The sequence below is a fragment of the Staurois parvus genome, unplaced genomic scaffold (genome assembly GCF_062004578.1).
Source record: "Staurois parvus isolate SC_StPar_1 unplaced genomic scaffold, SC_StPar_1.0 ptg001352l, whole genome shotgun sequence".
Classification (NCBI taxonomy): Eukaryota; Metazoa; Chordata; class Amphibia; order Anura; family Ranidae; genus Staurois; species Staurois parvus.
Genome location: NW_028319148.1, coordinates 2,306,812 through 2,330,536, shown reverse-complemented (window position 1 = coordinate 2,330,536; position 23,725 = coordinate 2,306,812). Strand labels below are relative to the sequence as shown.

Genomic DNA, 23,725 nt, shown 5'->3' with positions numbered 1-23,725 from the left:
GACAAGGTCCAATTTGGGCCCAATTAGCCATTTTCCCTCTCCGGTGTCACATGACACATTAGTGTTACAAGGTCTCAGGTGTGAATGGGGAGCAGGTGTGTTACATTTGGTGTTATCGCTCTCACTCTCTCCTACTGGTCACTAGAAGTTTAACATGGCACTTCATGGCAAAGAACTTTTTGAGGATCTGAAAAAAAGAATTGTTGATAGTGGAAGGTTCTCCCAGGTGGGGGGCAGGGTTGTTGTTGGTCAATGTCAGGCTCTCTCTGTGGGAGGGGGAAAGGGGGTGTGTGTTGGTCATGTTCATGGGGCCAGACGATTTTTGTGTTGCCTAGGGCAGCACAAAACCTAAATACACCACTGCCCCTGCAATACTTCTGTTTCAATGGAGAGACAGTTGCAGTTATTGAAAGAATGCCGTTCAGAAGTTCTTTCAGACATACCAAATAACAACATTGTTATATTGTTTTGTCAAGTTTTCTAGCACATTCAAATGAACGGCAAATTATTTATATAAAAGTATGAATTTCAAATACACAGCTTTTCTGCGCTATGGTGCTATGAAAAAAAAAGAACCACAAAAAAAACCCCCCCACTGTAATTTCCCCTTCCCATTTGACTCCAATGCGTTTTGTGAAAACAGCAAAATTTACTGAAGTCATCAGATTTTTCAGGTTTCAGAATTTTTTAAAATTTCAGGGAAATCAGAACTCTCGGTTTCACTCACAAGATAACTTGACATAAGCGCCGGGACAAATGTTTGTTGGAATAGACACACAGATATTGGAAAGCGAATGTCCACCTTTTAAAATATGATTTCTTGTCCTTTTTCCTACCTGAGTGATAATTCCGATATGTTCTTTTCATAGGCGGGTTCCATGAAACTTCCACACAATACTGCATCGATCAGCCGAGAGGAAGGGAATCAGTGGTTGGAGGAGCGATAACAATCCCCTGCCAGATTGCCTTTCCAGTACAGAAGAACAAAATCGCGTCTGTAAATCTTGCAGTAAAAGCATCAGCCACCGAAAATTATTGTGGACGTGAAAAAGATGAAATTTACAATGACACGGAAACCCCCAACATATCCCCCAGCTATTCAGGCAGACTAAGCGTCCATCTGGATCCAAACTACAGAAATGCGACCATAACTATAAATAATTTAATGACTTCTGATGCTAAAAATTATTGTTTCCGTTTAAAATTACAATTTGAAGACACTGAAGAGATTGAACAATGGCAGAATCCAGATGGAACTCAAGTTTTGGTAAAAGGTAAGGCAAGAACAAATGTTTTAATGGCCAACATCAGCCCCCCCTTTTCCCTTTTAGCACCCCACACTTATTCTGTTAGGCCCCATGTACACGGGACGCTTCTGAACGATGGAAACTGACTCCTGGAACACGTAGGTTAAAAAAACGTCTGTTTAGCCGCGTTTATACACGTTTTTGCATGTTTGCCTCTAGAAGCGTTTTTTAAAGATAAGCACAGGAGAACCTCCCAAATGCCCAGAATGTACTGAAAAGTGGTAAATTATTAATTATTTCAGACTGTTTTAGAGGAATACAGAGAGTAGAAGCAGAGACAGCAGTATGTGTTAAGATTAGCTTAGGTGTGAGTTGCTCATTAACATTTCTTTAGTTTCCAAGGGTGGGAAAGGTGTCTGGTGGAGGGAGTCACCAAGGCCACCTGGCAGGGGGTCTGCATGAGGAATTTGAGGTGTGAATGGTCATTAACATATCTTTTGTTTCCAAGGGTGGGAAAGGTGTCTGGTGGAGGAGTCATTAAGGTCACCTGGCATGAGGAATTTGAGGTGTGAATGGTCATTTACATATCTTTTGTTTCCAAGGATGGGAGAGGTCTGAGGTGTGAATGGTCATTAACATATCTTTTGTTTCCAAGGGTGGGAGAGGTCTGAGGTGTGAATTGGTAATTAACATATCTTTTGTTTCCAAGGGTGGGAAAGGTCTGAGGTGTGAATGGTCATTAACATATCTTTTGTTTCCAAGGGTGGGAGAGGTCTGAGGTGTGAATGGTCATTAACATATCTTTTGTTTCCAAGGGTGGGAGAGGTCTGAGGTGTGAATGGTCATTAACATATCTTTTGTTTCCAAGGGTGGGAGAGGTCTGAGGTGTGAATTGGCCATTACAATGTGTGACAAGCTTGATAGGAACATCCTGTGTTCAGTGTTTTGTCCATCTGAGCACCTTAAAAATGCTTTGCATGCATTTTGCATGATGAAAAAGGCTCTGGACAGCATTGGGAACTGGAAGAGTAAAAAAAAATTGCAAATGCTTATAAACGCGATTTTACGCGTTTAGCCTCGTTTACAAGCGTTTTGCGTTTGAAACACTGACAAAATCGACGTCTGAACTGAGTTTATTGTGTTCAAAAAAACGACTGTAAACTCAACTGCCTGTAAAGGACGATGTGTACACGGACACATAGGAAAACATTAGGGGGAGTTCAGGGGCTGCTGAAAAAAACACTGAACAGATCCTAAACGTGAGTTTATCAGCTGCAGTGTACATGGAGCCCTTAACATCAAAGGCATAAAAACAAGAATGGATCTGATCAGCCAGGAGCGGGTGGATTATTTCCGTATCAGGCGGTACCAATAAATGTACCTTGAACCCTTTAACCATTAGCCGCCCGGCCAAAGGCCGTTTGGCGGCTTCAGATGTGCCTCTTCATTCCGGGTGCACGCCATTTGGCGTGCTCCCGCACATGCGCCGTTTGCGGTAATGCAGAGCGGCGCAGCAGCGGGATCTGTCACGGGCCGTGCACCTGGGACACGGCCGATGACAGATCCGAGTACCGGCTCCCGTTGCTGGTACCATGTGACCTGCTGTGACCAATCACAGCAGGTCACATGACAGTTGTATACAATGGATGGCTTCATTCATGATGCCATCCATTGTATACTAGTGCCTAGCTGTGATGGTCACAGCTAATCACATGCACATGTCATGTGATTAGCTGTGACCAAATCACAGCTAAGCACAAAAAAAAAAAGAAAAAAAGCTGAATGAATCGATTTCATTCAGGTAAATGCTTGCTTATAGCAAAGTAATTCTTTGCTATAAGCAAATTGTGTAAAAAAAAAAAATAAAATACTGATCACTTCCCCAAAGTAGTACAGTGTTACTATGGTAACATTGTACTACTTTGGTCATAGTAAAATATGAAAAAAAAATCTTAAAAAAAATGTAATAAAAAATTAAATATAATAAAAAAAAAAAATATATATATATTTTTTTTCATACTGTCACCAGTCAGTGTCCCTGTTCACCGCCATGCCAGTTATATGATGACGCTGTACTGCACTGGTGACAGTATGTAAAAAAAAATAGTGAAAATAATTTTTTAATTTTTTCATTTTCCGAAAAATTATGACATAAAAATACAACTTCAAAAAACTCGCCATGCCTCTTATGAAGTACATCGGACTGTCTACTCTGCAAAAAGGGGTCATTTGTGGGATATCTGTACTGTCCTGACATTTGGGGGATATCTGTACTGTCCTGACATTTGGGGGATATCTGTACTGTCCTGACATTTGGGGGATATCTGTACTGTTCTGACATTTGGGGGATATCTGTACTGTTCTGACATTCTTGGACCTCAAGAAATTAGATTGGCCGTCAGTACTTCAGGATTGATCAATATTCAGATATACACCATAGTTTGTGAACTCTATAACTTTCCTACAAACTAAAAAATACATCCTAATTTGGGTTATTTTCACCAAAGACATGTAGCAGAATACATCTCGGCCTAAATTTATGAAGAACAATTATTTATTTGTAAACTTTTATAACAGAAACAAAGAAAAATGTGTTTTTTTTTCAAAATTTTTGGTCTTTTTTTGTTAATTTAGCAAAAAATAAAAACCCCAGCGGTGATTAAATACCACCAAAAGAAAGCTCTAGTTGTGTGAAGAAAATAATAAAATGTTAGTTTGGGTACAATGTTATATGACCGCGCAATTGTCATTCAAAGTGTGAGAGCAGCGCTGAAACCTGAAAAATGGCCTGGGCAGGAAGGTGTAAAATTGCACGGTATTGAAATGGTTAAGTTGAGCATCTCCATTTTTGTTTTTATGCCTTTGATGTTAACGGAGCATGGCCCGTCTTGGAGCCAGCACCCTTTGGTCGGGTGAGCGGTGAGTAGCGGAGTAGTTGGTATTCATTGCAAACACTTTTTTTTTTCTAAAAAAAAAAACAAAAAAAAACACAAGTGTGCTGTCTGCTGTCACCTATCAAATATACAACCATTCAATAGGTTAAATCATAGTGCAATCAACAAATGTAATCACATAAATATTGTAAGAAATACCAGATGGAAATGTGCAAAAAATGCGTTCATTTGTTGAGTCCATGCGACATGTGACCTCTGTCCTCAGGTTTCTATGGGATTGAGGTCCTGCTCTCCCTGATTTCTCTTGTTAGTGAGGACATATGGGATATATACAGTGAGGAACTATTTTGCAAGTTCTCCCACTTAGAAATCATGGAGGGGTCTGACATTCACATTGTAGGTGCATTCCCACTCTGAGAGACAGAATTTAAAAACAATTCAGGAAATCACATTGACATATGATTTGTAAAGAATGTATTTGTCTTGCACTGTTGAACAGAAGTATTTGAACACCTAAGAAACAGCAAGAATTCTGGCTCTCAAAGACCTGTTACTGTGCCTTTAAAAAGTCCACCTCTACTCCACTCATTAATCTAACTTAGTAGCACCTGTCTGAGCTCTTTAAAGACACCTGTCCACCCCACAGTCAGTCAGACGCCAATTATTACCATAGGCAAGACCAAAGTGCTGTCAAAAGACACCAGAGACAAAATTGTGGACCTCCACAAGGCTGGATAGGACTACGGGGCAATTGCCAAGCAGCTTGGTGAAAATAGATCAACTGTTGGAGCAATTGTTAGAAAATGGAAGAGGCTAAAGACGACTGTCAGTCTCCCTCGGACTGGGGCTCCATGCAAGATCTCACCTTGTGGGGTATCACTGATGATAAGAAAGGTGAGGAATCAGCCCAGAACTACAAGGGAGGAGCTGGTCAATGACATGAAGAGAGCTGGGACCACAGTTTCAAAGGTCACTGTCGGTAGAACACTACACCGTCATGGATTCAAATCATGCATTGCACGGAAGGTTCCCCTGCTCAAGTCATCACATGTCCAGGCCCGTCTGAAGGTTGCCAATGACCATCTGGATGATCCAGAGGAGGCATGGGAGAAAGCCATGTGGTCAGAGGAGACCAAAGTAGAACTTTTTGGTCTAAACTTCACTCGTTGTGTTTGGTGGAAAAAGAAGGATGAGTTGCATCCTAAGAACACCATCCCTACTATGAAGCATGGGGGTGGTAACATCATGCTTTGGGGGTGCGTTTCTGTGAAGGAGACAGGACAACTGCACTGTATTAAGGAGAGGATGAATGGGGCCATTTATTGTGAGATTTTGAGCAACAACCTCCTTCCCTCAGTCAGAGCATTGAAGATGGGTCGTGGCTGGGTCTTCCAACATGACAACGACCCGAAGCACACAGCCAGGAGAACCAAGGAGTGGCTCCGTAAGAAGCATATCAAGGTTCTGGAGTGGCCTAGCCAGTCTCCAGACCTAAATCCAATAGAACATCTTTGGAGGGAGCTGAAACTCCGTGTTGCTCAGCGACAGCCCCGAAACCTGGCAGATCTAGAGGAGATCTGTGTGGAGGAGGGGGCCAAAATCCCTGTTGCAGTGCAAACCTGGTCAGGAACTACAGGAAACGTCTGACCTCTGTAATTGCAAACAAAGGCTTCTGTACCAAATATTAACACTGATTTTCTCAGGTGTTCAAATACTTCTGTTCAGCAGTGCCAGACAAATACATTCTTTACAAATCATACAATGGGATTTCCTATTTTTTTTTAAATTCTGTCTCTCAGAGTGGGAATGCCCCTACAATGTGAATGTCAGACCCCTCCATGATTTCTAAGTGGGAGAACTTGCAAAATCGCAGGGGGTTCAAATACTTCTGTTCCTCACTGTAACTGGCCCATACATTCAACAATTCACTGCTGTTAAACCCCTTCACACCTAAGGGTAAAACAAATCTTAATGCCTAAGCACAATTTTGCAACTTTGACTTGTGTTAGTAAAACCGTACATATCATCACAACTACTTTGTACATCCAGGTGAATTATACTGCGTTTTTCTCAGGACAAATTTCATTTGGTGGTAAATGGTAATGGATATCTCCTGATTTTTTTTCATTATCAAAGGAAAACTGGCTCAAAATAGTAAAACACCATAACCTACCACCAAAGAACAACCCAAAATAAATTCTCCAGCTTTTGACGATCGCAGCGATACCATCTATGTGTATGTTATTTGTTGTTCGTACCCGTAGTACAGCCCAGAAACAATAGTGCGCATCTTGTTTTGTTTTTTTGTTTTTTTACCTAAAACACACTGACAATAACTGATACTGATACCAATTATTTTTTAAAAACATGGCCTTTTGACCTTGACCTTTGACCCTGACCCAAACACTAACCCTGGCACTGAACTAGATCAAACCTTGATCTAGGTAATTTTTCTATATTTTTTTATTTGTCTTTTTTTTAAACAAACATTTTTTTCTCTCTATGCCAGGAGTTAGAGTGATACAATGTATCTCTCTCCTCCATTCATAGAGAGAAAAAAAAACAAGGGGGACGGGCTGCACAGTGACTGATCACTGTGATAGCCAATCAGAGGCTATCACAGCGACCATGTGACCCGGAATGGGGAGTCCCGGGACCCGATCGTTAGAACGGGATCCGGGGCTCTCAGTGACACCCCGGTCTTTGTGCTGGGAGTGCGCCGTGCGGCACGCTGCCAGCAGAAAGAAAGTACGCAAATATGCGGCCTCACGGGAAAAAGCCCAGTTCTGTGAGGAAGCATATTTGTGTTACATCGGCGTCAAGGGCTTGAGTCCACTATTCCTCTCCGGTAGTGGTCGTCCCATGGGCCGGCAGGACATACCAGGCTTGGGCTCTCCATCAATTTTTGAACATACCATTTGTTTTCCAGTGCCTTTACATTTGGTGGCACTTTGGACTACAATAAGGGACACATAGATGCATCGATTACCATATCCACTTCTCTGAGATCTAAGGTCCTGAGGAAGCGGGTCACCCCACGAAACGTATCGACTTACAGTTCAGATCTCCATAGGATTCCAACGTAACAGTCCCTCCACCACTATATGTGGGAGATAAGGGACGGATTCTACATCCTATATTACTAATGTTTATAATGTAATCATGTTTTTATATCAGTGGAATAAAGTGTTGTAAGATATTTTTAATTAGGTTGTTATGTGTATATTTGACCCTTGGAGGGGTATTTAAAATCCCATCATTTGGTGTTTCTTTACGATTGCGGTCTCAAAATCAGTTTACTGCAGCAGATCAGGCAGTGATTGCTATTGGTTTACAGCATATCATTACCACTCACTGACTAATTGCTAGAGGTTACTGCACATCCTTACCGCTCACTAATTGGTTGATAGAGGTTACTGCAAATCCTTACCACTCACTGATTGGTTGCTAGAGTTTACTGCAGATCATAACTGCTCACTGATTGGTTGATAGAGGTTACTGCACATCATTACTGCTCACCCATTGGTAGCTAGAGATTACTGCATATCATTACTGCTCACTGATTGGTTGATAGAGGTTACTGCACATCATTACTGCTCACCCATTGGTAGCTAGAGATTACTGCATATCATTACTGCTCACTGATTGGTTGATAGAGGTTACTGCACATCCCTACTGCTCACTAACTGGTTGCTAGAGGTTACTGCAAATCCTTACCACTCACTTATTGATTGCTAGAGGTTAGTGCAGATCATAACTGCTCACTGATTGGTTGATAGAGGTTACTGCACATTATTACTGCTCACCCATTGGTTGCTAGAGGTTACTGCACATCATGACTGCTCACCCATTGGTAGCTAGAGATTACTGCATATCAATCGATTGGTTGCATATCAATCACTGATTGGTTGCTAGAGGTTACTGCACATTATTACTGCTCACTGATTGCTCCCTACTGTTCATCCCACACCTTTACTACCACTGTACCCTATCCCACACCTGCAATCCTATGCAAACCATGTGCCTCCTGCCACCACTGCACTTTGCCTCTCTACCACTGTCATCAATACTCCTGCATACCTCTGTACCCTTAACATATCTCAACCATACTCTTTGTCACCACTGTACCCCCAGCACCATTTTTTCTTCTTTTTTTCGACAGCCAAACCGTCCACCAGCATGCAATACATAAAAAAAAAAGCTGTGCTTCTGAGGAGGAGGGGGTGAGACCAGGATGTTTTCTACAGGTTCCTTGCAAGAATTGGAGCCTGCCTGCAGACCTGCCCAATTTCTCCCCACAGTGAAAGGGATCAGATACTAATGCTGCGAACCGCGGCTCCAATGTCCAGGCACCATAGTGACCAGGGCAAACAGAGGCATGTTGCAGATTACTTAAACTTGGGATCCAGCTTTCCAGGACACAGACATCCCAGGACAATGGACCAATTAGTGGGACTGTCCCGGCACTGTTAGTATGCTAATTGTGGGCTCCAGGGACAGATGCTTTGGGCCTCATAACAATTTCAGGACTTAGGGCAGCTGCAAAGAGAACATGAAGCGCCATGCTGCCTAACATCGAATTTAAACACTGATCATCCACGGGTTGCACCATTCAAATGTCTTACTGCGGCTGAACGTCTGATCACCGTACTGTGCTTGAAGTCTTCTGTAGATATATTCTATAGGTTTTACGCCTTCGTTTTCAAGAAACATCATCACCACATGTTGTTCCATGTTTGCACTAACATTGTTATCTGCCATCTTGATTAACGGTCTCCAGACTGGCCCCCGACATGCGCCTATCAGTAATAGGACGCACTTGCCACTTACTGCTGAGTGTAGCATTTTTATACCTGTAAAATTAGAAGTCCCAGTTTGACTTGAATGCCTCTCGTAAAAAGCATTCCATTAGAATTTGCTGTTTTGTTCTGTGCATTGCTTTACTCTTTCTATACCATACTTTATACTTTATTTCTTTGAATCCGTCAGGAGAACATGACCCCAGTGTGGAGACGATTCCTGTTATCTTTTCTGCTCCTGGAGAAAATGTGACACTTCTCAGTCGCATCAGAATTAGGAATGTAAATACTTTACCCAACGTTACTGCCTGCCGTATAAGTTCTACGACAGAAACAGAAAACTGCGTGTTCAAAGATTCGATTTTATCTTTCAAAATAAATCAAGTGACTCATTCACACCAAGGATCTTATTGGTGGAATATAACAACTTCTACAAGTCATGGAAATACATCATCTAACCTTCTTGGACCAGAACTTCAAATTATAGGTACATTTTATGTATTTTTATGCATCATTTATTGTTATTCATTATTTTAAGTGGAAGTGACACGTTTTGATAGGAGCAATAATAGTAACAGAACAGTTTCACTAGCAAAACTATTTTCTCATGTTTACTTTATTTCCAAAAGTCAGGGCTGAACTTTAAAATGCATATACTGTGTACATTTTTCATTTTAGCTATGTAAACATGAAATATTGATTTCCAGTACCTCCTTACCTCATGGTAAAAAAATTCAGTTGTTTACAGGGCACAATAGCGCAAGTTGATATTTACACAGTGTCTCCTCACCTTGCTACATTCCTTCTCTTCGGCTTTGTCTGAGGTTCCTATCAGCTATAGAGTGCCTTTAAGGAAATGACTACTGCTAGGTTGTCTCTTTAGCTAACTTGTGGTGCTCTGTGAATCCTTTGTCATATAATAAATGTTTAGGTTTAGAATAAAGATGATAAAATATGCAAAGTAAAGGGGACTAAAGTTCATTCCCTTTAAAAATGTATGCAAATTACTTCATTATTACCAAAATAGGTACATGTGTATGTAATTGTAATGCATAATTTATTGTTATTCATTTCTTAGGTGGAAGTGACACATTTTAATAAAAAAAAAATAATGGCAACGTGCAAAAATATTTTACTTGTTTTCTTTATTGTCAAAGGTCAGGACTTAAATATTAACTATAAAAATATTTATATATTTATATATATTTGTATATATTTTTTAGTTGAGTTGAGTAAATTTGAAATTTTGCTTTCCAGTTTCTCCTTATCTAATGTTATAAAAATGTAGTTGCTTACAGACCTCAGTAGCTTAAGCTGAAATTTACTCACACAAGTAAATCAGTGCAGGGACTCCTCACCTTGCTACCCTCCTTCTCTACAGCTCTGTCTGAGAAGGAGTGTCTGAAAGGACATGAATACTGCTAGGCTGTATCTTTAGATAATTAGTAGTGCTCTGTGAATGCATTTTCATGTGTTAAAAGCTTAAGTGTGGAGAAAAGATGATAACATATGTAAAGTAAAATGGAATAAAATCATTATAGTTTCACTTTAAATACACGGCTCAAACAAATTAAAGGAACACTTTGAAACCCATCAGATCTCAATGGGAAAAAATCTCCTGCTGGATCTCTATACTGATATGGACGGGGTAATGTGTTGAGAATGTAAAGATGCCCCATTGTTTGATGGAAATAAAAATGATCGACCTACAGAGGAATGAATTCAAAGACACCCCAAAAATCAAAGTGAAAAAATGATGCAGCAGGCAAGTCCATTTTGCTGAAATGTCATTGCAGCCACTCAGAATGGTCCTCAGTAGTTTGTATGGCCCCCACGTGCTTGTATGCATGCCTGACAACGTCGGGTCATGCTCCTAATGAGAGGACGGATGGTGTCCTGGGGGATTTCCTCCCAGATCTGGACCAGGGCATCAATGAGCTCCTGGACAGTCTGAGGTGCAACCTGGCGGCGTCGGATGGACCGAAACATGATATCCCAGAGATGTTTTATTGGACTTAGGTCAGGTGAGCGTGGGAGACATTCAATGGTATCAATTCCTTCATCCTCCAGGAACTGCGTGCATACTCTCGCCACATGAGGCTGGGCATTGTCTGTACCAGGTGGAACCCAGGACCCACTGCACCAGCGTAGGGTCTGACAATGAGTCCAAGGATTTCATCATACCTAATGGCAGTCAGGGTGGCATTGTCTAGCCTGTAGAGGTCTGTGCTTTCCTCCATGGATATGCCTCCCCAGACCATCACTGACCCACCACCAAAACGGTCATGCTAAACGATGTTACAGGCAGCAGAACGTTCTCCACGGCTTCTCCAGACCCTTTCACGTCTGTCACATGTGCTCAGGGTGAACCTGCTCTCATCTGTGAAAAGCACAGGATGCCAGTGGTGGACCTGCCAATTCTGGTGTTCAATGTCAAATGCCAATCAAGCTCTATGGTGCCGGGCAGTGAGCACAGGGCCCACTAGAGGACGTTGAGCCCTCAGGCCACCTTCATGAAGTCTGTTTCTGATTATTTGGTCAGGTATGGCCTCATGCTACCAGTAGTGACACTGACCCTAGCCAAATGCAAAACTAGTGAAAAACAGTCAGAAAAAAGATGAGTAGGGAAAAAATGTCAGTGGCCTCCACCTGTAAAACCATTCCTGTTTTGGGGGTCATCTCATTGTTGTCCATCTAGTACACCTGTTGTTAATTTAATTACCACTAAAGCAGCTGAAACTGATTGACAACCCCCTCTGCTACTTACCTGACCAGATCAATATCCCAGGAGATTCATTGATTAAAAAGTCTTCTTTTCATTTTTATGAGCAGTATATATATATATATATACTGTATATATATATATATATATATATACACATATACTGTATATATATATATATATATATATATATATATATATATATATATGGCTTCATTATTATCAAAATGATCAATATTACTTACTACTATTGGTATTATTTATTACACATCTGTAACAGGCACCACAGATGGGACCCAATTGGGTTCAGACTGGTTAACCAGGTTTTAGTTCTAGCAGCTGGCGCAGACAGTGCTGGACGTCGTGGAAAAGACATAGAAAGTTCAATGTTCCCACTTGATTATCAAAGGTAAAAGCCCTTAGACAGGACAGGAAGTGAAGGTAAATCTTCCCAGAGGGGACCCAGGCAGAAAACAAAAAGCTGCCGGGAGTTTAATACTTTTCTTGACGCCTTAGATATGATTTCACTGAATACTACATTAGGATGTAACTCTTCATTTTTTTTCTTAACTGTTAGATAAAACAAATTCATTAAACATCAGTCAGCCAGAGGAAGCTGAATTCTATGGACCCACAACAATCACTTGCAGCTTCACAGTACAGAATAAGAGCAATGTATTAATGACTGAAGTGTACTGGATGATCGGAGACCCAAGAGAGGACTACGTCTACCACCCAAACCCGGACTACATACACCCGGATTACAGGGGCAAGACCAGACTGGTAAATGGCTCCAATCTTCTCCTGCAAGACTTCAATGGTTCAGATAACACCACCTTCTACTGCCGAGTGATAATACGAAGATGTTTGGCTACCATGAATGACCCGAACTTTGTGGGGACAATCTTAGAAGACGGTGCTGGAACACGTTTAGGAATTAGAGGTATGTAATAACTTGCAAATGACAAAAATTGAAAGTAGTCTTCTGCTATTGCAGCAGCTGTTATTAGTTTTGCTTTTTGTTTTTACTAATTTTTGGTGTCATTTATTGATCATTTCATTATTTTTTTTTTAGCAAAAAAAAGTATTTTGACATATTGCACAATATTTGGGTTAATGTTCCTTTTAATTGGCTATTTCTTTTAATCCTCGAATCACAAAATACATAAACATGCTGAAAAGGATCTAAAATGTTGTGCTTTATTTTTATTACTACAATTTTGTTAACTTTGTGGATTTAGTTTTCCAATAAAATGTCATTCAGTGACTCCAGCTAATGTAAAACGACTACTTCATTCATCTCATGTCCTCATTTTACCTTTTCTGTGTGTAACCAATGGTCCACTTAACCACTTCCAGTCTGGACACTTTCACCCCCCTCCAGTCCAGGCCAATTTTCAGCTTTCAGCGCTATCACACTTTGAATGACAATTGCGCGGTCATGCAACACTGTACCCATACAAATTTTTTACCATTTTTTTGAGACAGATAAAACTTTATTTTGGTGGTATTTATTCACCACTGAGATTTTTATTTTTTTTTGCTATATAAATGAAAATGTCCAAAAATTTTGAAAAAAAGTGTTTCTCTTATAAAATTTTGCAAATATATAATCTTTTTTCATAAATCTTTAAAAAAAATTTATTCTGTTATCTTTTTAGTAAAAAAAAAAAAATAACCCAAATTAGTTTATAAATCTTTTTTTTTTACATTTTTATTTTATTTTTATATTATTATTTGTTTTTTTAACATACTGTCACCCTAGCAGTGCAGTGTCACCATGGTAACACTACTACTTGTGGGGGGTGAGCCATTGAGAACTACTGTGTGAGCTGTGATTGGTCATAACTTGTCACATGGTACAAGGCTGTTGTGAATAGTCTTGTACCGTGTGACCTCTGTGATTATACACAGATTTCACATGTAGTAAGCAATGATGTCAGAAGTGACACCTTGCTTACTACTCTTCATGTGATCACTGATTGGCCAATCAGTGATCACATGATCGGGACCTCACACAGAGGTCCCGTACAATGATCGGTGTTCCACTGTGGGCACTGGATCACGGTGCTGCACGCTCCCAGGGAGCGAGCACAAGCAGGGAGCGGGGAGGCCATTTAGAAACGGCTACCCGTCCCTGCACTGCTCCCATCCGTCCGTTTATGTACATGGGCTGGACAGAAAGTGGTTAAGAACCAGGCTTATTCTGTGACCTTCGTATGTGTTAGCCACTGCATGCGAGCATGGGGAATGGGGGCACTTTAAACATTTTTTTAATTTATTTATTTTATTACATTTTTTTAACATGCTGACAACCAGTGAGTCCTCCCCACCCAGCCAACTCAGCTGTCAGCTTGGGACTCCTGGCCGTTGGCTGAATGTAAACAAAGGAGCAGGAATGGTGCTAAACAGAAATGGAACGCGCTCCCCTCCCCCCTCCAAAAAAAAGTTTACACTAGACTCACTCAAAATAAAAGTGTGGGTCTACTCCAAAAATCCATATTAGATCCTTATCAATGCATGCAGGCAAGGGAAAGCATGCTCTCCCAAGCCCTACCAGGCCACAGGTCCTCACCATTGGGACCATTCCTAGACAGGGAGAATCTCTCCTTGGCAATGCATCTTATCCCCATGTTGATGAGGTCAAAGGCCTCTTCCCCACAACCCTGACCTGATGGTGGAGTGGGTCTGTGGGTGGGGTTCTTATCGGGACCTGTGGCCAATAAGAATGTGTCTTTTGAAGAAGGGGGCCCAGGGTCTTTAGGGGATCTTTCCCTTCAGGATTTTTCTTTAAGAAGCAAATTGTTTCTTATAGAGTGACCGGGAAATGATGGTGGGAACATCTTAATGCATTGAATTGTTTATATGAAAAACGAAGGGCAACCAAACTGATAAGATGCTCAGCTATAAGGAAAGATTAGCTGAAATTAATTTATTCTCTTTTAGGAAAAGGAGATTGGGGGGGAGGGGGGTGTGATCACCATGTACAAATACATAAGTGACCCATATGGTGAACCTGGTGTAGAGTTTCACTTTCAGGGCATTACAGAGGACAAGGGGGTGCTCTTTACATCTGGAGGAAAAGAGATTTAACCATCAAATCTTGGGTGAGAACCTTCTTCCCTCAGCCAGGGCATTGAAAATGGGTGGTGGATGGGTGTTCCAGCTTGACAATGACCCAAAACACACAGCCAAGGCAACAAAGGAGTGTCTCAAGAAGAAGCACATTAAGGTCCTGGAGTGGCCTAGCCAGTCTCCAGACCTTAATCCGATTGAAAATCTGTGGAGGAAGCTGAAAGTTCGAGTTGCCAAATGTCAGCCACCAAACCTTAATGACTTGAAGAGGATCTGCCAAGAGCAGTGGGTCAAAATCCCTCCTGAGATGTCTGCAAACCTGGGGGCCAACTCCAGGAAACATCTGACCTCAGTAAGTCATGTTTTGTGAAGGGGATCAAATACTTATTTCCCTCATGAACATGCAGATCAGTCATCATTTGTTAGACATGCATTTCTGCTGAATTTTTTGTTGCTATTCTGTCTCTCAGGGTTACAATACACCGAACATTCGATTTTTAGACCGATTATTTCTTTGTGAGTGGGCAAACATTCAAAATCAGCAGGGGAGCAAATACTTATTTCCTTCATTGTAGATGGACTAGTGTCTTTTTTCATCACATCACTAACTATGTAACTATAAATCAAGTGCACAGAGCAACTGGAACTGGACACTTGTCGACCGCCTAACTGGGAAAATATGACCTTACTTAATAATGGAAGTATGGCTGCAGCTAGACGCCATGACCCCGGCATTAATTTTTCCCTCAGGTGCCGGACTTTCTGTTAAAAGTGATCTTAGTGGTGGATTTACCGCTGGATCACTTTTAGAAGTGACAGGAGGGGGTCACCCCCCCCTCTCCCGCTGCCTTCCTGTGCTTCCTAGGCTAACCTGGATGAACAGTAGCTCCAGGAACTGACCTGGAGCTGTTGACGGCTGAACATAGAGGTTAAATAAAGGAAATATGGCCTCCACTCATCTCGATAGACTAGGAGGACCGAAGTGATGTCACTTGTGGTTTCTGCACCACATAAACAAGGCCTTTTTTTTAACTACTTCCCGTCTGGCCAATGTATATAAACGACTGGAGGGTGGCTGTGTAGGGGCGGGTTGCCGTTCATAAACGGCGCCCGTCATTTTGGACTGGAAGCGCGCAGCATCGCGATCCGGTGTACGGGACCTTTGTGTGAGGTCCCGATCATGTGATTGCCAGGGACCGACTGACAACTCACGGGGCCCCTGGGCAATAGGGGATCATGGGGCCCCTGTGTCCTTGCCCGCACTCAAACCACACCCAAAAAAGCCTATGAAAGGTACCAGGGGCATCTCATGGGGCCCCTTACTAACCCCGGGCCCTCGGGCAGTGCCCGAGTTTCCGAATGGTCAGTCCGCCCCTGGTGATTACTGATTGGCCAATCAGTGATCACATGAAGAGTAGTAAGCAAGATGTCACTTGTGACATCATTGCTTACTACTAGTGAAATCTGTGAACGATCACAGAGGTCACATGGTACAAGGCTATTAATAACAGCCTTGTACCATGTGACAAGCTGTGACCAATCACAGCTCACACAGTATTTCTCAATGGCTGCAAGAATTCAGCCAGAGAGGAGAAATTATTGCTTTTACAGCCTTTATGGGTGTAAAAACAATCAGTGTAAAAAAATAAAATCTTTATTACCCCCCACAAGTAGTACAGTGTCACTATGGTGACACTGTACTGCTAGGGTGACAGTATGTTAAAAAAAAAATACAAATATAAAAAAATCATTTTTGAAAAATTATAATTTTTGGTTATAAACTAATTTTGGTTATTTTTTTTTTTACTAAAAAGATAGATGAATACATTTTGGCCAAGATTTATGAAGAAAGATTATTTATTTGCAAAATTTTATAAGAAAAGCACTTTTTTTCAAAATAGTTGGACTTTTTCAGTTATACAGCAAAAAAAAATCCCAGTGGTGAATAAATACCACCAAAATAAAGTTTTATCTGTCTCAAAAAAATGCTACAAATATCATATGGGTACAGTGTTGCATGACCGCGCAATTGTCATTCAAAGTGTGATAGCACTGAAAGCTGAAAATTAGCCTGGACTGGAAGAGGGTAAAAGTGTCCAGACTAGAAGGGGGGGAAAGTGTCCGGACTGGAAGGGGGTGAAAGTGTCCGGCCTGGAAGGGGGTGAAAGTGTCCGGCCTGGAAGGGGGTGAAAGTGTCCGGACTGGAAGGGGGGGAAAGTGTCCGGACTGGAAGGGGGTGAAAGTGTCCGGACTGGAAGGGGGGGAAAGTGTCCGGACTGGAAGGGGGGGAAAGTGTCCGGACAGGAAGGGGGTGAAAGTGTCCGGACTGGAGGAGGGTGAAAGTGTCCGGACTGGAAGGGGGTGAAAGTGTCCGGACTGGAAGGGGATGAAAGTGTCCAGACTGGAATGGGGGGAAGTGTCCGGACTGGAAGGAGGGGAAGTGTCCGGACAGGAAGGGGGTGAAAGTGTCCGGACTGGAGGAGGGTGAAAGTGTCCGGACTGGAAGGGGGGGAAAGTGTCCGGACAGGAAGGGGGTGAAAGTGTCCGGACTGGAGGAGGGTGAAAGTGTCCGGACTGGAAGGGGGTGAAAGTGTCCGGACTGGAAGGGGATGAAAGTGTCCAGACTGGAAGGGGGGGAAAGTGTCCGGACTGGAAGGGGATGAAAGTGTCCGGACTGGAAGGGGGGGAAAGTGTCCGGACTGGAATGGGGGGAAGTGTCCGGACTGGAAGGAGGGGAAGTGTCCGGACTGGAGGAGGGTGAAAGTGTCTGGACTGGAAGGGGGTGAAAGTGTCTGGACTGGAAGGGGGTGAAAGTGTCCGGACTGGAAGGGGTTAAAACATGACATGTTAGATATCTATTTACTCGGAGTAACATTATCGTTCATATATTAAAACAAAATTCGGGTACATATTGTGCTTTTTTGTATATTTCAAATTCACTAAAATGTATTTCCCCAAAAAATTGTGTTTTAAAAGCCGCTGCTCAAAAACTATGTGACATAAAGGACTGAAATGACCACTTTTTTATTCTGTAGGGCCTCTGCTAAAAAAATATATACAGTATATATAATATTTGGGGGTTCTAAGTAATTTTTTAGCAAAAATTACTGATTTTTACTTGTAGACAAAGAGTGTCAGAAAAAGGCCTGGCCCTTAAGTGGTTAAATGATGTACTTTTTTTTTTCAAAATTCACCTTCCAGTGTGGGAAGACAACATTAGAGAACAAATTCACTGGAATGTCACCCAACGCCAAATCAATAAATTTACAGCAAATCTGGGGTTGGTGAAATCCCCAGTTGATGCCCAATAAGAATGTGCCGGTTGATGAGGAGGGTTCAGGGTCAGGAGCGGACTGACCATTTGGGTACTCGGGCACTGCCCAAGGGCCCAAAAACAGTAGGGGGCCCCATGAGATGCCCCTGGTACTTTTCATAGGCTTTTTTGTGTGTGGTTTGAGTGTGGGTGAGGACACAGGGGCCCCATGATCCCCTATTGCCCCGGGGCCCCTTGAGTTGTCAGTCCGCCCCTGTTCAGGGTCATTAGAGATTTGTCCCTTGCTTTAGGCTGGTGATGCAAACCTATAATGAATAAAATTGCCTTTATATGACCCCCGATATCTCTTATAACTGCCTGTATCTTTTAATTTCCAGGTAACCCCTCTCCATTATTACTAATTGTACTGAGTGTGGTCCTTGTCCTGGTTTTCCTGGTCATCTTCATTCTGTTGATTATCGCCTTGATAAAAAGAAGAGGTAATCCTGCATTGCCATTCAAACTTTAGGGGGCTGGATTGTGGGCAGCGGGAGTAGAAAATTCTCTGGTATCGGTAGGAGTAAACAATAGGTTTGGTGGTCAGAATAGTGCCCCAATGTTGGTGTCAGTGGGAGGAATAGCGCCCCATCATTGGTATCAGTGGGAGGAATAGTGTCCCATCATTGGTTTCAGTGGGAGGAATAGTGCCACATCATTGGTATCAGTGGGAGGAATAGCGCCCCATCATTGGTATCAGTGGGAGGAATAGTGCCCCATCATTGGTATCAGTGGGAGGAATAGTGCCCCATCATTGGTATCAGTGGGAGGAATAGTGCCCCATCATTGGTGTCAGTGGGAGGAATAGTGCCCCATCATTGGTATCAGTGGGAGGAATAGTGTCCCGTCATTGGTGTCAGTGGGAGGAATAGTGCCCCATCGTTGATGTCAGTGAGAGGAATAGTGCCCCATCGTTGATATCAGTGGGAGTTATAGTGCCCCACCATTGGTGTCAGGGGAAGGAATAGTGCCCCACCATTGGTGTCAGGGGAAGGAATATTGCCCCATCATTAGTGTCAGTGAGAGAAATAGTGCCCCATCATTGATGTCAGTGAGAGCAATAGTGCCTCAATGTTGGTGTCAGTGGGATTAATAGTGCCCCATCATTGGTGTCAGTGGAAGGAATATTGCCCCATCGTTGGTGTCAGTGGGAGGAATAGTTCTCCATCATTGGTGTCAGTGGAAGGAATAGTGCCCCATCATTGGTATCAGTGGGAGGAATAGTGCCCCATCATTGGTGTCAGTGGGAGGAATAGTTCTCCATCATTGGTGTCAGTGGAAGGAATAGTGCCCCATCATTGGTATCAGTGGGAGGAATAGTGCCCCATCATTGGTGTCAGTGGGAGGAATAGTGTCCTATCATTGGTATCAGTGGGAGGAATAATGCCCCATCATTGGTATCAGTCTGAGGAATAGTGCCCCATCATTGGTATCGGTGGGAGGAATAGTGCCCCATCATTGGTATCAGTGGGAGGAATAGTGTCCCAATGTTGGTGTCAGTGGGAGGAATATTGCCCCATCATTGGTATCAGTGAGAGTAATAGTCCCTCTTCATGGAAGGAATAGTGACCCAAGGTCCGAATAAAAGCAAACAAGAAGCCACATCCGCCGCCAGTTTGGAGACCCCTGATATAAAGGTTTTCTAGTAAAATTGTATTGTGGCTTATTAGTTGAATGGGGGAAATTGGTGTAAATTTTGGAAGAAGGAAAACATTCTAAATCTGAAATACAAGGTAGCTATGTTGTTGCTCAACACGATATTCTAGGTGTAGGCACTAGTCGTACATATGACTGTAACATAAATATAGTGGGAGCTTATGTTATTATGTCCTAAACAGCATTATGTCCTAAAGGACCATGAGTAAGGAGATTTTGGTGGGGACACTGGAGAGCGGAATAAGAGGAGACAAACTATTAAAATGTATGTTTTTATTGCTCTCTGTGTCCCCCACTTCGGAGATTCTCCCGCTATTTGTACTGGTGACCAAAGAAAGTAAGGGGAAGTCAAAATTGTATAAAATTTTACAGCACCCCCATCACCCTGAGGATACACGCAAATGCAATTGCACCCGTACTGTAGGCCCCGCGCGTATTTATCAATAGCAATTGCAGTTATGGCCATAAACCTCAGCGTGAGCTCAATAATTCTATGGTCGTCATTCACAAATACATTTACACTGATAGTCTGTAAAGGCTTTTCAAGCATCACCTATAAAAAATTGTAGGTACTGAAGTTTGTCGCCATGTCACAGATGTGCACAATTTGGTGTCTCCACACCGTAGGTATCTATTTAATCAATGCAACATCGTCTTTTACATTTTACCAAAACTGTGTTCTATTTGTGTTTGTGTCCATTGCAATTCATTTTAGTGTATTTTTTCCTGACAATTTCCAAAAGCCACCATTTTATTTTTCAGAGCCTCTGCTTTCAGAAAAATATGTTTGAGGGTTCTAAGTAATTTTCTGGCAAAAAAAAATAAATCTGATTTTTACAAGTGTGTGCAAAAAAAAATGCCCTGGAGAGTGGTTACAGAGAAGATAACATTGTGATTTTTTTTTTATTTCCCCATGTAGGTAACAAAGTACACAGCTCTAGGTATGCTCATCCATTATGACCTTTCTATCTGTCCTTCCTTCCGTCTGTCTGTCCTTCCGTCTGTCTGTCCTTCCGTCCTTCCGTCCGTCCGTCCTTCCGTCCGTCCTTCCTTCCTTCCGTCCATCCGTCCTTCCTTCCGTCCGTCCGTCCTTCCTTCCTTCCTTCCGTCTGTCCGTCCTTCCTTCCGTCCGTCCGTCCTTCCGTCCGTCCTTCCGTCCTTCCGTCCGTCCGTCCGTCCTTCCGTCCGTCCGTCCTTCCGTCCGTCCGTCCTTCCGTCCGTCCTTCCGTCCGTCCTTCCGTCCGTCCTTCCGTCCGTCCGTCCTTCCGTCCTTCCGTCCGTCCGTCCTTCCGTCCGTCCTTCCGTCCGTCCGTCCTTCCGTCCGTCCTTCCGTCCGTCCGTCCTTCCGTCTGTCCGTCCTTCCGTCCGTCCTTCCGTCCGTCCTTCCGTCCGTCCGTCCGTCCTTCCGTCCGTCCTTCCGTCCTTCCTTCCTTCCGTCTGTCCGTCCTTCCTTCCTTCCGTCTGTCCTTCCTTCCTGCCGTCCGTCCGTCCTTCCTTCTGTCCGTCCTTCCTTCCGTCTGTCCGTCCTTCCTTCCTTCCGTCTGTCCGTCCTTCCTTCCTTCCGTCTGTCCGTCCTTCCTTCCTTCCGTCTGTCCGTCCTTCCTTCCTTCCGTCTGTCCGTCCTTCCTTCCTTCCGTCTGTCCGTCCTTCCTTCCGTCTGTCCGTCCTTCCTTCCGTCTGTCCGTCCTTCCTTCCGTCTGTCCGTCCGTCCGTCCTTCCGTCTGTCCGTCCGTCTATCTATATCAAATTCTGTCTTCCTAGTTGTCTATCTCTCTAAATAAAACTTTAATCTTTAATAAATGACAACAATTAAATGTAATTGATGCTTCAATACAAATGTATGAGTATCTACGCACCTCTCCGACTAACACAAATTATCTTTATTGATCAGGAAGGCTATTGCTGAAACTACAGAGAAGACAGAGGATACAAAAGTAGGTAAAAATAAATTCACGCAGAAGTTCCAATACACACATTACTCCTACACTTCTGAGGGACACGAGCTCTCCGTTTGGCTACTAGGGCTAGTAAATAACTAGTTCTGAGTATACAGATACATTGTACACCACGTACATTAATGGAATTAGGAAAGGTTACATCTGACTGGCAGTGTGGTAAACCTCTGTTATGTTTTTTGGAGTAAGGGTAATGTGATTTTAGAAATCTACTTGTTCCAGGTTCACAGTTAGTTGTGCTCAAACGTTTGCCTCCCCTTGGAGAATTGGTAATATACAGTATGGACCATTTCTACAGAAAACATGAGTAAGCGGGCAAAACACATTTCTTTTATTTCTTATTGGATTCTTATTCATCTGTAGGTGATAACAGAATGGTACAATCTTAAAACAAGGCATGGCAAGAAACCAAATGAAATGCGCCCCCCCCCCCTTTCAAAAGTCTGCATCCCCTTAGTTCCTAATCCTGTGTATTGCCCCCTTTAGCATCAATGACAGCGTGCCGTCTTTATGTAATAATTGTCTATGAGGCCCCCGAATTCTTGCCGCTGGTATGGCTTCCCATTCATCTTGGCAAAATGTCTCCAGGTCTTGCAAAGTCTGGTTGTCTTGCGTGAACCGCACATTTGATACCTCCCTAGAGCGGCCCGATGATATTAAGGTCAGTAGACTGCGATGGCCACTCCAGAACCTTCACCTTTTTCTGCTGTAACCACTGGAGGGTCAACTTGGTCTTGTGCTTAGGGTCATTGTTGTGATGGAAAAGTCCAAGAACGTCTCATGAGCAGCTTTCGTACAGAGGAATGCAAATCGTCTGACAGTATTTTCTGATAACATGCTACATTCATCTTCCTGTCAATTTCCACAAGATTCCCTGTGCCTTTAGAGCTCACACACCCCCAAAACATCAGTGAGCCACCACCATGCTTCACAGTGGGGATGATATTCTTGGCGCTATAGTCCTCGTTGACCCCTCTCCAAACAAATGACTTATGGTTACGACCAGAAAGCTCTATTTTGGTCTCATCATTTCAGAATACAGTGTGCCTGAAGCTGTGAGATGTGTTAAGGTGTTGGCATATTTTAACCGGGTCTTTTTGTGGCATCGGCACAGTAAAAGTTATTTCTGGCAGCTCAGCCATGCAGCTCATTTTTGATGAAGTATCGATGTTTTGTGCTCCTTGAAACAACCACAGCAGCCTGTATTTCTCTTGAATTTACCTGTTGCTTTTTCTTTGCGATCTGCAATCCTCCTTGGTCTACCTGACCGTGGCTTGGTTTCAAGAGATCCCTGAACTTTCCACTTCTTAATAAGTGATTGAACAGTACTGACCGGCATATTCAAGGCTTTGGATATCTTTTTATATCCTTTTCCATTTTTATAAAGTTCCATTACCTTGTTACGCAGGTCTTTTGACAGTTCTTTTCTGCTCCCCAAGGCTCAGTATCTAGCTTGTTCAGTGCATCCATGTAAGAGCTAACAAACTCATTGACTATTTATACAGAGACACTAATTGCAATTTAAAAAGCCACAGATGTGGGAACTTAAACTTTAATTGCCATTTTAACCTGCGTGTGTCACCTTGTGTGTCTGTATATATTGTTTTTTGTTTCTTTTTTTTTTTTCAGAAAGAAAGCGGTGTCCTCATTTATGCTGAGCACTGTACATGGCTATAATTATTTAACCTATACTGTTCATTTAAATATTCCAACAGGGTGAAAATTTGGTATATGCTACTGTGAATCACTCATCATCTTCTACAACGAAAAAGACAGAGAGCTCATTGGATCCCGATACAGAGATTGTCTATGCAGATGTGAAAAAGAACTAATAAAAAAAACAAACTTGACTGGAGATTCGTGATGTTGCTTAACTCTGGGGTTTTTTTGGAACTTTGCAAACAGGTTTTCTGGGGAGGAAATCCCCTCCACCTCCTCTACTTCATGTTTCCAATAAAAATGCAGAATGTGCATGCAGCACTGCTTACAGCCCCCAACTTAGCTCTAGAAGTCATACAAATATGAAAGCATTTAAAACAAATCTTTTTTTGACCTACAGTATGAAGC

The 23,725-nt window shown here is 42.6% G+C and overlaps 1 protein-coding gene across 1 annotated transcript; it reads left to right on the top strand.

Moving 5' to 3' along the window:
- The first annotated feature begins 1,035 nt into the window (after positions 1-1,035).
- LOC149436687 (uncharacterized) lies at positions 1,036-23,508 on the top strand. The gene is made up of 7 exons (XM_089661606.1): positions 1,036-1,274; positions 9,131-9,427; positions 12,240-12,605; positions 18,389-18,490; positions 20,623-20,644; positions 21,595-21,637; positions 23,374-23,508. Exons 1-7 carry the CDS (start codon positions 1,166-1,168, stop codon positions 23,488-23,490), a joined length of 1,056 nt encoding a protein of 351 aa, XP_089517732.1. The 5' UTR covers positions 1,036-1,165; the 3' UTR covers positions 23,491-23,508.
- Positions 23,509-23,725: the final 217 nt, after the last annotated feature.